This window comes from Nematolebias whitei, chromosome 6 (assembly GCF_014905685.2).
Source record: "Nematolebias whitei isolate Nwh7 chromosome 6, NemWhi1, whole genome shotgun sequence".
NCBI classification, from domain to species: Eukaryota; Metazoa; Chordata; class Actinopteri; order Cyprinodontiformes; family Rivulidae; genus Nematolebias; species Nematolebias whitei.
The window spans coordinates 738,563-751,543 of NC_056503.1; the positions used below are offsets into that span (position 1 = coordinate 738,563).

The 12,981-nt window shown below is 46.7% G+C and overlaps 1 protein-coding gene across 1 annotated transcript in view; it reads right to left on the reverse strand.

The window, feature by feature from the left end:
- Positions 1–12,981, reverse strand: part of znf277 (zinc finger protein 277) — a gene marked incomplete in the record, with an annotated part of 111,507 nt that overhangs the window by 31,683 nt on the left and 66,843 nt on the right. The window contains 2 exon segments of the mRNA XM_037677978.1: positions 1,130–1,226; positions 4,314–4,378. Coding sequence (XP_037533906.1) covers positions 1,130–1,226; positions 4,314–4,378 — 162 coding nt within the window.

Sequence of the window (12,981 nt, forward strand, 5' to 3'; positions counted from 1 at the left end):
TGAACAGAGTGACACAAAAACCTAACTGACAGACGTGATTCGTGACAATAAGCTAATGCTAATACAATTGTTAAGCTTCAAAACATCCATCCATCCATTATCTTTGCCCACTTCTTCCTTTTTTGGGTCGCGGGGGCCACTGGTGCCCATATCCAGCAATCACAGTGCGAGAGGCAGGGACAGGTCTCCAGTCTATCACAGGGACACATAGAGACAAACGAGACAAACAACCATTCACTCTTTCACTCACACCTAGAGACAATTTAAAGTTACCAATCACCCTAACATGCATGTTTTTGGTCTGTGGGAAAAAACTGGAGTACCTGGAAAAACCCACACAGCATGGAGAGAACATGCAAACTCCACCCAGAAAGGTCCCGGGCCGGGATTTGAACCGGCAACCTTATTGCTGAGAGGTGGCAGCTCTACCAACTGAGCCACTGTGCAGCCTAACTTCAAAACAATGCTTTTTTAAAGTCTCTCCATCTATACACTGTATCAGAAGTCTTGAAAGCTGAATAAAATTGTTGTTTATATTGTTTATATTTAAAAAAGCAACAAAAGTTATAAATTGAATGACTTGAGTTTATTGATGTGGATGGCCGACCGATGGTTGTGGTGGAGAAAAGAGGTTTTCATTGCATTTTGGAGTTGTAAGAGCCACGGTTCTACCCTCCAATATAAATGACACAGGGCTTTCCAGTATGAAAAAGTTCTCCATTACCTGGCATTTTCCCCTTGTTAATTATACCAGAAAAACAACTTCAAGAAAAACATGAACTCGGGTTTTCTTCATTGCAAGGTAGAGCTATTGACAACAAATAATCTTGATCGGAGCATCCCTAATTTGTCCAAAGTAAAGTCAGGTCCTCTGCATGGTTTCTTTTTTTGGTGAAACGTTTCATCTTTCATTTGGACAAAGGATGAAACGTTTCAACAAAAAAAGAAACCATGCAGAGGACCTGACTAAATTTGTTGGATGTCTTACCTGGATTATTGAGCATGAACTTTGATCACTAGTTTGTGTGTGTTAACAATGAGGGTCACATTCTTGTGTGAGTAAAAATATTCTTACCTTCTATTTCTTTACAGTGTAAACTACTTTAGTCCATCCGAAACAACATGTTACCTTCATATGTGTGTAGATGTGATCCATGGTCTCTGACTGATGATCACAGAAGAGGCAAACAGCAGAAACTGGATGAGCCTGCCAGTCCGACCAGTCACTATGGAAAGCACAAAGATGGAGCTAGTGAAACATGATAAATTGGTATTGATATTGGCCTGGCCAAAAAAAAAAGGTTGCACACTAATATTTTGTTGGACCGCCTTTAGCTTTGATTATGGCATGCATTCACTTTTTTTTTTTCTGATTCAGATATTCTTTATTGTCGTTCGCACCACATGTGGGACATGTGGCGGAATGAAATTATGTACACGGGGTCCCAGTTATATCCAACAAGAAAATGTAAAAGAAAAACAGTAATAAAATCTAAGATATGAACTAAGACTATGAACTAAGAAAAACATCAACTAAATAATACACTAAGCACTGATAACATAAAAACAATACGCCGAACAGCAACAGGAATATGACTCTGTGTGAGCAGATAAGTACGAATGACCACAGCAACATGAAACAGATCAGCAGCAACATTGAAACAGATCAGCAGCAACATGACGTGATTTTTCACAGTGATTATTCTGGTTAGAGATTCATGAGTCTAACAGCCTCAGGGTAGAAGCTGTTCCTCAGTCTAGTGGTTCTACACTTAATGCTCCTTAACCTCCTTCCTGAGGGGAGCGGGGCAAAAAAGTGTGTGTGCTGGGTGAGTGGGGTACTTCATGATGCAGGTGGTCCTCTTCTTGCATCTGGAGGTGTAGATGTCTGTGATGGTGGGGAGACTGACTCCAACATCTTCTGTGCAGCCTTCACCACTCTCTGCAAAGCTTTTCTTTCTGCAGCTGTGCAGCCTCCATGCCACACGTTGATGCTGGAGCACAGGATGCTCTCCACTGCACACCTGTAGAAGGAGGTGAGGACTGAGCTTCCCAGACCAGCTCGTCTCAGCCGCCTGAGGAAGTAGAGTCTCTGATGTGTTTTCTTTATCAGGCTGGTGGTGTTGTTGCTCCAGCTGAAGTTATCTCATTCAGGTGTACACCCAAGTACTTGTAGCTGGAGACCACTTCCACCGCAGATCTTCTTATGCTCGGTGGGGTGGGGGTAGATGTGTTTGTTCTTTCTGAAGTCCACAATCATCTCCTTTGTTTTCTTCATAGTGAAGGTTATTCTCCTAGCACCAGCTCTCCAGGTGTTCCACCTCCTGCCTGTAGCTGGGCTCATCGTGGTTTGTGATGCATCCCACCACCGCTGTATCATCTGCAAATTTTAGAATATGACAGCCTGGATGGGTAGCTGCACAAGCAGTCCACAGTGTGGACCACAGAGGAGATGGCATCCTCTGTTAATCTATTCTTGTGGTATGCGTACTGATGAGGGTCCTCGCTGATGTTGATGTTAGCTTTGATGTGGGTCATGACCAGTTTTTCCAAAGCATTTAGTGACTATAGGGGTGAGGGCTACCAGCCAATAGTCATTCAGGCCAGTCACTGTAGGGCTCTTTGGAACTGGGATGATGGTGGTAGTCTTGAGGCAGGTGGGAACTGTTGCCAGGGTGAGGGAAGAGTTAAATATGTCGGCCAGCACCTTACAGAGCTGATCGGCACAGTCTTTCAGCACCTTCCCCGGGATGTTGTCTGGGCCAGTTGCCTTGTGAGGATTAATCCTCCTGAAAGTACTCCTTACTTCTGATGAGGTCACACTGAGGAACTCTTCTTCTAGTGATGAGGTGAGTCTGTTGCTGGGTGGTCTGTTCGGGTCCTCAAAGCGTGCATAGAACCTGTTGAGAGCATCAGGTAGTGATGGATCCCTAGGGCATTGTGCACTTCTGCCTTTATAATATGTTATGCACTTAATGCCCTTCCACATGTTCCATGGGTCTTGTGAGGAGAAGTGTCCCTGCAGCTTCTGCGCATATGCTGCTTTGGCCCTTTCAATACCAGCATCCAGATCTAACCTTGTCCTCCTCAGCTTCTGTGAATTGCCAGACCTGAAGGCAGTGTCCATGGCTTCCAGCAGGGTGAGAACCTCTGCATTGAGCGAGGGCTTTTGGTCTGGATAGCTCTTCACATTCCTGAAGGTGGTGACATCATCAGTGCACTTACGAAAGTAACACAGGACTGAGGATGTGTATTCTTCCAGGTCTAGTGCTCCCTCCTTTACAGCAGCCTCCCTGAAGATCTGCCAGTCTGTGCATGCAAAGCAATCTTTCAGTATAGTCACTGTTTCTCACCCACCCCTTAAATTTCCTTTGTGTTGTTTTGAAGCATCTCGGGGGGGGGGGGGGGGTAAGCAGGAGCACGAGTTCAAGGTGGGGTACAGCTTTAAATGCGGCTTTCACGTTGGTGTAAACACGGTCTAGTGTGTTATTTCCTTGTGTAAGAATGGTCACATGCTGATAAAAACTTGGTAGTGTCTCCCTCAGATTTATATGGTTGAAATCTCCAGCCACCACATAAAAAGCCTCCAGGTGTTTGTTTTGAAGCGAGCTGATGTTATTATTTAGCTCCTTCAGGGCATCGTTAGCATTAGCATCAGCTGTTATAAATACCGCCGGGAATCTCGGCGGGGTAAATAATGTGGTCGACACTTCACAGTTAGTTGTTCTAAAGCATCGGAGCACCTAACTGTGACGTGTCGACCACATTATTTACCCACATTATTACTCCCTTTGGGATAAATCAATTTATTCCGTTTCTGAGTTTTATTTGCGGACTCACATACCATACCATACCATACCATACCAATTTATTTATAGAGCACTTAAAACAGCAACAAGGCCAACCAAAGTGCTGTACAGTAGAAAAAAACAAGCACAGCTGACAGGAAAACTAAATAAAATAAAAATATAGATACAAATAGCAGCAGACAATAACTAAATGTCCAACACTATAGAATACAGACAGGATCAAAACAAATCACACCGTGTCAAAGGCAAGGGAATAAAAGTGGGTTTTCAAGCGAGACTTAAAGACTGAGTGTGGGAGCCTGCCTGACACGCAGTGGCAACTCATTCCACAGTCTTGGACTTGCAACAGAGAAAGCCCTGTCACCTCTGAGCTTACGGCAGGTTTCTGGAACTGAAAGAAGCATCTGGTCTGCTGACCTCAGAGAGCATGGTGGGACATATGGCTGCAGAAGATCAGTGAGATAGGATGGGGAAGACTTACATGTTCCTGCTAAGGATACTTACTCATTGTCATCTACCAAATCCCGGTCATCTTCACTCTGAACCTCCTCCCAGGTTTTCCCCAGCTCCTTAAAGGAGAACACAGACTGATAAGAGAAAAAAACAAAACATTTTTCTACATGTTCATCACAACATGTTTCATTTCCATCTCAGTTACTGAAAAGAAGCTGAAGGCAAGATGCAGAGGGAAAGCAACAGGAAGGGTGTTTATTTTTTCTCATGTCAACGTAACGTATGAAGATAAAACAGTCTCCAAAGTAGTTACACAAGCATACGAGATTTGTATGCGTACAATTACACCAGTGTACCAGAAGTTTTACAAATGCGTACTACAAGATTCATAAACGCATAAACAGTTATTCAAATGTACACACTTCAATTTGCACAAGTAGGAATATTTTGTACATACAAATGGTCAAACACACATGCACAAATCACCTGCTGTGGACAAATCAGTCAACATGAGCACACAGATCAGCTGCCTGTGAATGTGACTTTTAGACTTTCTTACCACTCTAGATTCACAAAGGTGATGCTGCGTTCAAGGCTTGTAAAAAGCTGGGACATCTGAGTCTTACCAGATACACTAAGTTATTATATTATTATTAAATTGTTTTATTATTATTATTATTTATTATTATTATTTTATTATTTAGTATTATTTTAGTGTGTAATGAGACAGCCGAGAGATGGATTTAGCTCAGGGGTGCTCTCTTACATTTTATAATATATGGACTAATTCAAGTACATAATATTATACTCAATTTAAACGGATTCTTTCATTTTTCTGGACTAAGTAATATCGTGTCTAGACTAGAAGATTAAATGTGGACAAAGACGTGTTTAAATTTCTGACCCACCACAACAGTGCGGTCTTTTATTTATCAAAACGATTTAAACACATCACACATTTACACATTGATTGGCATAATTGATTACAATAACACAGCTTAATTAATGAGCTTTACAATGAGAAATCATACGGCCATGATTGCTCACTTGCAACTGAAAACAACAGACATATCCTTAGATCTTAAATTAATGTCTGCAGGCTTAGCTTATCTTTTACTGGCAGATAGAAGAGTTTTAAAGATGGGGAATGAAGGAGTTTAAATGGAGAGAAAAGATGTGGATAAGGATGTATGTCTGTAGACCAGAACAACACGCTCCTTTCAAGCGCAGTTCGCCCGCAGTACACTGGTAGTGAAGCTCATGACGACTCTTCTACCTTGGCAGAGGATGAATCAGCTACGGTCAAGAGGTCCCTGGTACGCTACCTTTCAGCGTCTCCTCAGGGCGGCTGCGACTCGGCAGAAGTCGTGAGAACTCGTTCCACAGAACAAACTTCCTCAGAAGTTATAGGGCATTCACCGGGTGGAGCCACAGCGAGGCATCGTGGCTCCGACAGGAACTCCAGCCGAACTCCATCAGAACCAGAAGAACTAACGGGACTCTGAGAAGACTCAGAGGAACTCAGAACTTCTGTTCTCTCTCGGAACTTCTGTTCTTCCCCAGAACTTCTGTTCTCCTGTGCTCCCAGAACTAACTGGAAATAGGAAGTGTCGACTTTTAAAGAGTTCTGCTTCCGGTCCCTTTTGTGAAGTCCTGATTGGTTGAAAGAACCAACAGGGGTGTGGTTTTAGTGACGTAAGAGGTTACTACAAGTCAGAAAAACAGCGGAGATGTTTAGGAACAGACAGAGAAATGTTTTGGCGAAGTGGGAGGAAGCAGGTGCCAGTAGCTTCTTATTTACCGTCTGCTAGGTTTAAAAACAATCCACTTCGTTCTAATAACTTCTTTCTGACTTTCGACCGACATCACTACTTCTCATTTCAGACAGAAGATCAAAATGCATAATTACTTTGTAACAGACATTAACTTGATTTCTACTTTGAATGAGGATTAAAAATCATTAATACTGTTTCACAGTTGATTTAAAATGAGTGGTTCACTTCAACATTTAAAATGATTTGAACTAAACACACTTTTGATTATCAAGACATTTGTAAAAATAGTAATGACAATATAAAAAGAGAGTGTTCTTTCAATTGATTAGTTCAGGATACAATTAGACAGTCTCTGGATGAGCTAATTTGTATTTCTGGGTTCAAATCAATGAAATAACAGTTCCTGTCCCATGAAGGTCCTCAGAGGCAGGTTTTGACCTGAGGCTTAGTTCACTACAAGTGCTAGGCAAAGATAAAATGTTTTATTCGCAATCAATCTCAAATATTTTTGCGATTAATCTCATTAGTATGCATAAAATTAAATTGTGACAAAGATGTTTAGAACATTTTTAAGATACTGTTTTATATTAAAAAAAGTTCAATACATTAAAAAAGCACTTTTTAACAGCAATGTTCACCTAGCAATTAAAGTATTTTTAGTGACATAAACATGAACATATCAAATATGAAACCAAAGCTATTCATCAGGGCAAAATGTTTTTAGTTTATTTTTGAGAGAAAATAAAAATATTCCTTCTAACCTAAAACCACAATCATAGCAGTTTAACAAATAATTAATAACAACATAAAAAATAAAAAAATACAGTAGTCCCTTGCTACTTTGCAGTTTGTTTATCGTGGACTCACTCTATCGCGTTTTTTCAAAATAAAATTGGACATGACACAATTAGGGCTGGGCCATATCATATTGTTCACGATAATACCGGTAAAAAAAAGCTTGCCCGGGAAAATAAATGATATCACGATATGATAATTTCATGACGTAAATACGTCAGTGTTTGTTTGCCTCGCCCCGTTAACAGAACCAAGCACGCCGAACTACCAAACCAAACTGCGCACCCCTCCATCCACCTGTTGGTACTGGTGTAATGCTAACTAGCTGCGCCCAATACTAGCTAGCTAAAATTCTAAAAACAAAACGCATAGTTTGGCTGCATTTTTCCATCCAGCTCTAAACAGCAGGTACACACAGTGACAACTCAACTGTCTCTCCCTCCCCCCAGTGCGGCTCGGCTTTTTTCTCTCCCCCCACCCCGCTCTGGGCTGCCGGTGCGGGAGCAGTTCGGCTGGGAACCCCCCGCTTTAAACTGCCGGTACAAACACACGCAGGTGAGCTGTGACTGCAGGTGATCAAAGACAGAGCAGTCAGAGAAATGAATCATTCCTGTAGGAATAAAGGAAGCTGAAACACCACAAGCTTCAGGGTCAGTTGATCACCTTCTCACAAGTTTTGGAAGTTATGTCTCATTTAAAGGCAACATATGATTTGTTATATATTTATGCTCAACAGACTTTAAGCTTAATTTTATTCAGATATTCTGGGAAACTGCACCTGCACTTTAATTTTTGTGGAAGATTTTCCATCCATCCATCCATCTATCCATTATCTTCAGCTTATTCCGAAGTTGGGTTGTGGGGGTAACATCTTGAGCAGGGATGCCTAGACATCTCTTTCCACAGCCACCTCTTCCAGCTCTTCTAGGAAGATACCAAGGTGTTCCCAGGCCAACCGAGAGACATAGTCTCTCCAGCATGCCCTGGGTCTTCCCCAGGGTCTCCTCTCAGTTGGACATGCCCAAAGCACCTCTCCAGGGAGGCGCCCAGAGGGCATCCTTACCAGATGCCCAAACCACCTCAACTGGCTCCTCTCGATTTGGAGGAGTAGCCGTTCTACTCCGAGTCTCTCCCAGATAACTGAACTTCTCACCCTATCTCTAAGGGAGAATCCAGCTACCCTGCGGAGAAAACTAATTTCAACCGCCTGTAGCCGCAATCTCATTCTTTCGGTCAATACCCAGTGTTCTTGACCATAGGTGAGGGTAGGAATGTAGACCGACCAGTAAACAGAGAGCTTTGCCTTACAGCTCAGCTCTCTCTTCACCACAACGGACTGGTACAGAGTCTGCAATACTGCAGATGCTGCACCAATCCGTCTGTCAATCTCACGGTGCATTCTTCCCTCACTCGTGAACAAAACCCCGAGATACTTGAACTCCTCCACTTGAGGCAGAACCTCACCCTCGACCTGGAGAGAGCAATCTGCTCTGTTCCGGTTGAGGACCATGGCCTCAGATTTGGAGGTGCTGATTCTCATCCCAGCCGCTTCACACTCGGCTGCGAACCGCTCCAGTGAGAGCTGAAGATCACGGCAAGATGACGCCAACAGGACCACATCATCTGCAAAGAACAGAGATGGAATCCTGAAGCCACCGAACCGGAAACCCTCTGCCAGCTGGCAGCACCGAGAAATTCTGTCCATAAAACTTATGAACAGCATCGGTGACAACGGGCCGCCCTGGCTGAGTCCAACTCCCACCCTGAAGGGGTCTGACTTACTACCGGCAATACGAACCAAACTCTCGCACTGCTTGTATAAGGACTGAACAACCCAAAACAACGGGCCTCCAATCCCATACTCATGGAGTACCCCCCACAGTGTATCCCGAGGAACACAGCCGAATGCCTTCTCCAAGTCCACAAAACACATGTAGACTGGATGGGCAAACTCCCATGACCCCTCAAGGACCCTAGTGAGGGTAAAAAGCTGATACAGTGTTCCACAACCAGGACGGAACCAGCATTGTTCCTCCTGGAGCTGAGGTTCGACGAACACTCGGACTCGCTTCTCCAGTACCCCTAAATAGGCCTGACCAGTGAGGCTAAGGAGAGTGATGCCCCTATAGTTGGAGCACACCCGCCAGTCCCCCTTTTTGAAGAGGGGAACCACCACCCCAGTCTGCCAATCCAGTGGCACTGCCCCCGATGTCCACGCGACGTTGGAAAGGCCTCACAGCATCCAGAGCCTTAAGGAAATCGGGGTGAATCTGATCCACTCCTGGAGCCCTGCCACCTCGGAGCTTTTTAACTATCTTTGCGACCTCAGCCACAGTTATGGACAGATCAACCCCAAAGTTCCCCGACTCAGCTTCCTCCTTGGAAGATGTGTTGGTGGGATTGAGAAGGTCTGAAAAGTATTCCTTCCACCTCTCGACAACATCACTGGTAGATGTCAACAGTACCCAACCTTCACTGAACACAGTGTTAGCAAAGTGTTGCTTTCCCCTCCTCAGCTGCCTGACGGTTTGCCAGAATCTCATCGGAGCCAATCGAGAGTCTCTATCCAAGGTCTCACGAACTCCCCCCACATCCGAGCTTTTACCTCAGCAACAGCCAAGGCTGCAGACCGCTTGGCTCTCCAGTACTCCTCAGCTGCCTTCAGAGTCCCACTGGCCAACAAGGTCCAATAGGACTCCTTCTTCAGTTTGACAGCCTCCCTAACCCGAGGTATCCACCACAGAGTTTGTGGATGGCCACCACGAGAAGCACTGACAACCTTGCGGCCACAGCTCAAGGCAGCTACCTCAACAAGCAATGCGCGGAACATGGCCCACTTGGACTCAATGTCCCCCACCTCAGCTGGGATGCAGTTAAAGCTCTCTTGGAGGTGTGAGTTGAAGATCTCTCTAATGGGTTCTTCTGCCAGGCGTTCCCAGCAAACCCTCACTACACGTTTGGGTCTACCGGGTCTTTCCGGCATCTTCCCCTGCTATCTGATCCAACTCACTACCAGGTGGTGATCAGTTGACAGCTCAGCTCCCCTCTTCAGTCGAGTGTCCAAAACAAATGGCCGCAAATCAGATGACACGACGATGAAGTCAATCATCAATCTACGACCTAGGGCATCCTGGTGCCAAGTGCACTTACGGACACCCTTATGTTCGAACATGGTGTTTATGATGGACAAAAAACTATGACTAGCACAGAAGTCCAACAACAGAACACCGTTCGGGTTCAGATCAGAGAGGCTGTTCATCCCAATCACGCCCCTCCAAGTCACACTGTCATTACCCACGTGGGCATTGAAGTCCCCCAACAGAATAAAGGAGTCCTCAGTTGGCGCACCTTCCAGCACACCTGCCAAAGACTCCAAGAAGGTCGGATACTTTGAACTGCAGTTCGGCACGTAGGCACAAACAACAGTCAGAGCCCGTCCCCCCGAAGGGAAGCCACCCTCTCATCTACCAGGGAAAACTCCAACACACAGGCACCAGGTCGGGGGGCTACAAGTAGACCCACATCAGCTCGACGCCTCTCACCATGGGCAACTCCAGCGTGAAATAAGGTCCAGCCCTTCTCAAGAAGACGGATTCCAGAGTCCATGCTGTGTGTCGAGGTGAGCCCAACTATATCTAGTCGGTACCTCTCAACCTCGCGCACAAGCTCAGGCTCCTTCCCTGCCAGAGAGGTTACATTCCATGTCCCAAGAGCCAGCTTTGTTAAGCCAAGGACAGAGCGCCAAGGTCCCCGCCTTCGGCCACTGCCCATAACATCATGCACCCGACTTTTATGGCCCTTCCTGCAGGTGGTGGGTAGATTTAGTTGATCTATGTTTTGTACAGACTTTTCAATCTTTTTTTTTTTCCCCCTTGTCCTGTCCAGCATTGTGACACTTAGAATTATTGTCTGAGTGTCAAAGTGATGCCCAACAGATTTGCTTTCACAAGCAGAGCATTATGGCTGGCCTTAATGCTCCACTTGATATATAAATTACATTTTATTAGAATATGCTTTGGGTTTGTTTCAGATGTAATGGACACGGGGACGGAAAACAAAGAAGATAACAAAGCAGAAAAGTGAGAGAAGAGTTAAAATGTAAAGAAGGAGATAGGAATAGAGGAGAGAGAGAGGGATAAAGAGAACACAAATCAACATCATTGAAGTCTGCCTCTAGACCTGCGGAAAGAGAAAAAAAAAAAACGACAAAACCAAGAAACCACAACAACAAACAACTTATATAATGATAGTTATAACATCATTAGAAAATATTTTATACATTACATGGTAATACAATATAAATTTGATGGCCACCACAACTCGAGTGTGTATATGTGATAAACACCTGAATCTAAACACCTGTGTGAGCATGCTTATCACTATAAGGTTTCTCCATAAAAATGTTCAATAGTGGATGTGGGGACCCATAAACCCGTCCCCACAGGACACGAAGGTAACACAGGGAAGACCGGAACCACAGACACACAGCGGCCCCCAAGCCCGGAACTCCGGTAGTCCCCCAACAGGGACACCCGCACCCCCCAGAGAGAGAAGCAAAGGGAAGCCCTGGGCGATCCCCAGCAACCACAATGCAGAAACCCCCAGGAGGCCGTAGCGACAAGTCAACAGGCCCCGCCGGCAACCCGCCCCTTCAGAGTGGATCCGGCCATGGACACCAAGCCCTGAGTCCCGAGGTCATACCACCCCCCAAAAGAGGCCCGACAGAGCCAGGGCACCCAGGCCCCTGCAGGCAGCTACCAGGGCGGGCCCGCACACACCCCACCATCCAGCCCCAGCTGCTGAGAGCCGCCAATGCACCGGCGGCAGGGGGGCCCACCACTGGAGGGGAGCACGACCCACCAAACGGGGGGCCAAAACTGGTCTAAGAGAGGGGGGCCACCCAAAACACAACCTGAGACAAACAGGCAAACAGAGACAGCCCGACAGAGCCTCTGTTGGGCCGTTCATGCGCCCCACCTGCCCAACAGTGACCGCAAGCCGGCCCCAGGCTGGAGGCCAGAGCAGCAGGGAGCAGCAGCCGAGGAAGGCCGGCCCAGTGCAACAATGCATCCCTAGAGCCCCACACCACAGGCCCGGAGAAGCCCCGGCATGCCACCCATGCCCCCCCCCACACACACACACACACGCACACAGCACCCCGCACCGTGAATGTCACATCAGGCCGACCAGCCAGCACTCCGTCGAAGTGAAGCCACGTCCCCGACCGCCACCACGCACTACCAACGACCACAACCACAGCTGACCTCCCGCCAGAACCCGGCAGCAATCCCAGCCAAAGGGCTGGCTATCAGAACCAGGAACCCCGATCAAAGTATCCAAATAATCCAGGGAGAGCTGGAGCACCAGCCCCACCCCCAAAGGCCCAATACCCACCCACAGCCCAGACCCCAACCATGCAGCCTACCACCCCCCCCACCCCCGACCCCAAATGTCAGATGGAGAATGAGGGTTTAAGAAAAACTGGAAGACCCAACTCCTCCCTCCCCCCACTCAAATAAGATGTTGATGCATGTTGTTATATAGTGCGTTTAAAATGGGGGGATGAGGTGGCGACTGGCATAGACCCACCCCCTCCCCAGAGAGCAGGCAGTGCCCGTTCACCCCCCCAACCCTTGCCCAGAACCCTAAATGTCTACATGCTACATATGAGAGTAGGCACAGGTCCCAGAGGTGAGAATGATTACACATCCCACCCCCTATATGCCACCATGTGCCCACTCCAGACCCTATATATGCATGTGTCGTGAGAATGTTATATGCGAGTGTCTAGGTTGTTTGATAAAATTGGGGCCCAGGTCTCCACGAACCACGGAGATGGAGGATCCTCCCCGCAGCTCAGTAGTGCACCTGAACCCCAAGGCCATGCTTGAGTGGTGGTGTGATGGAGTGGGTGGAGGAAGACGTCGGGATGGGGAGGAACAACTGAGGTGGCAATGCCCTCCCAGGGGGCCAGCTCCCCCCACTGACCCCAATAGGCACCCCCATTCTCTGAGATCCACCAGGGGAGGGAGGCTCCAGTGCATCCATCCAGGAGCAGAAGGCAGCCGCACCACCAGGAACCCAGGCCACGGACCGGTACATAGCCCCAAGGACCGACCAGAACCCGGGCCAGCGACCCAAGCCCCCCC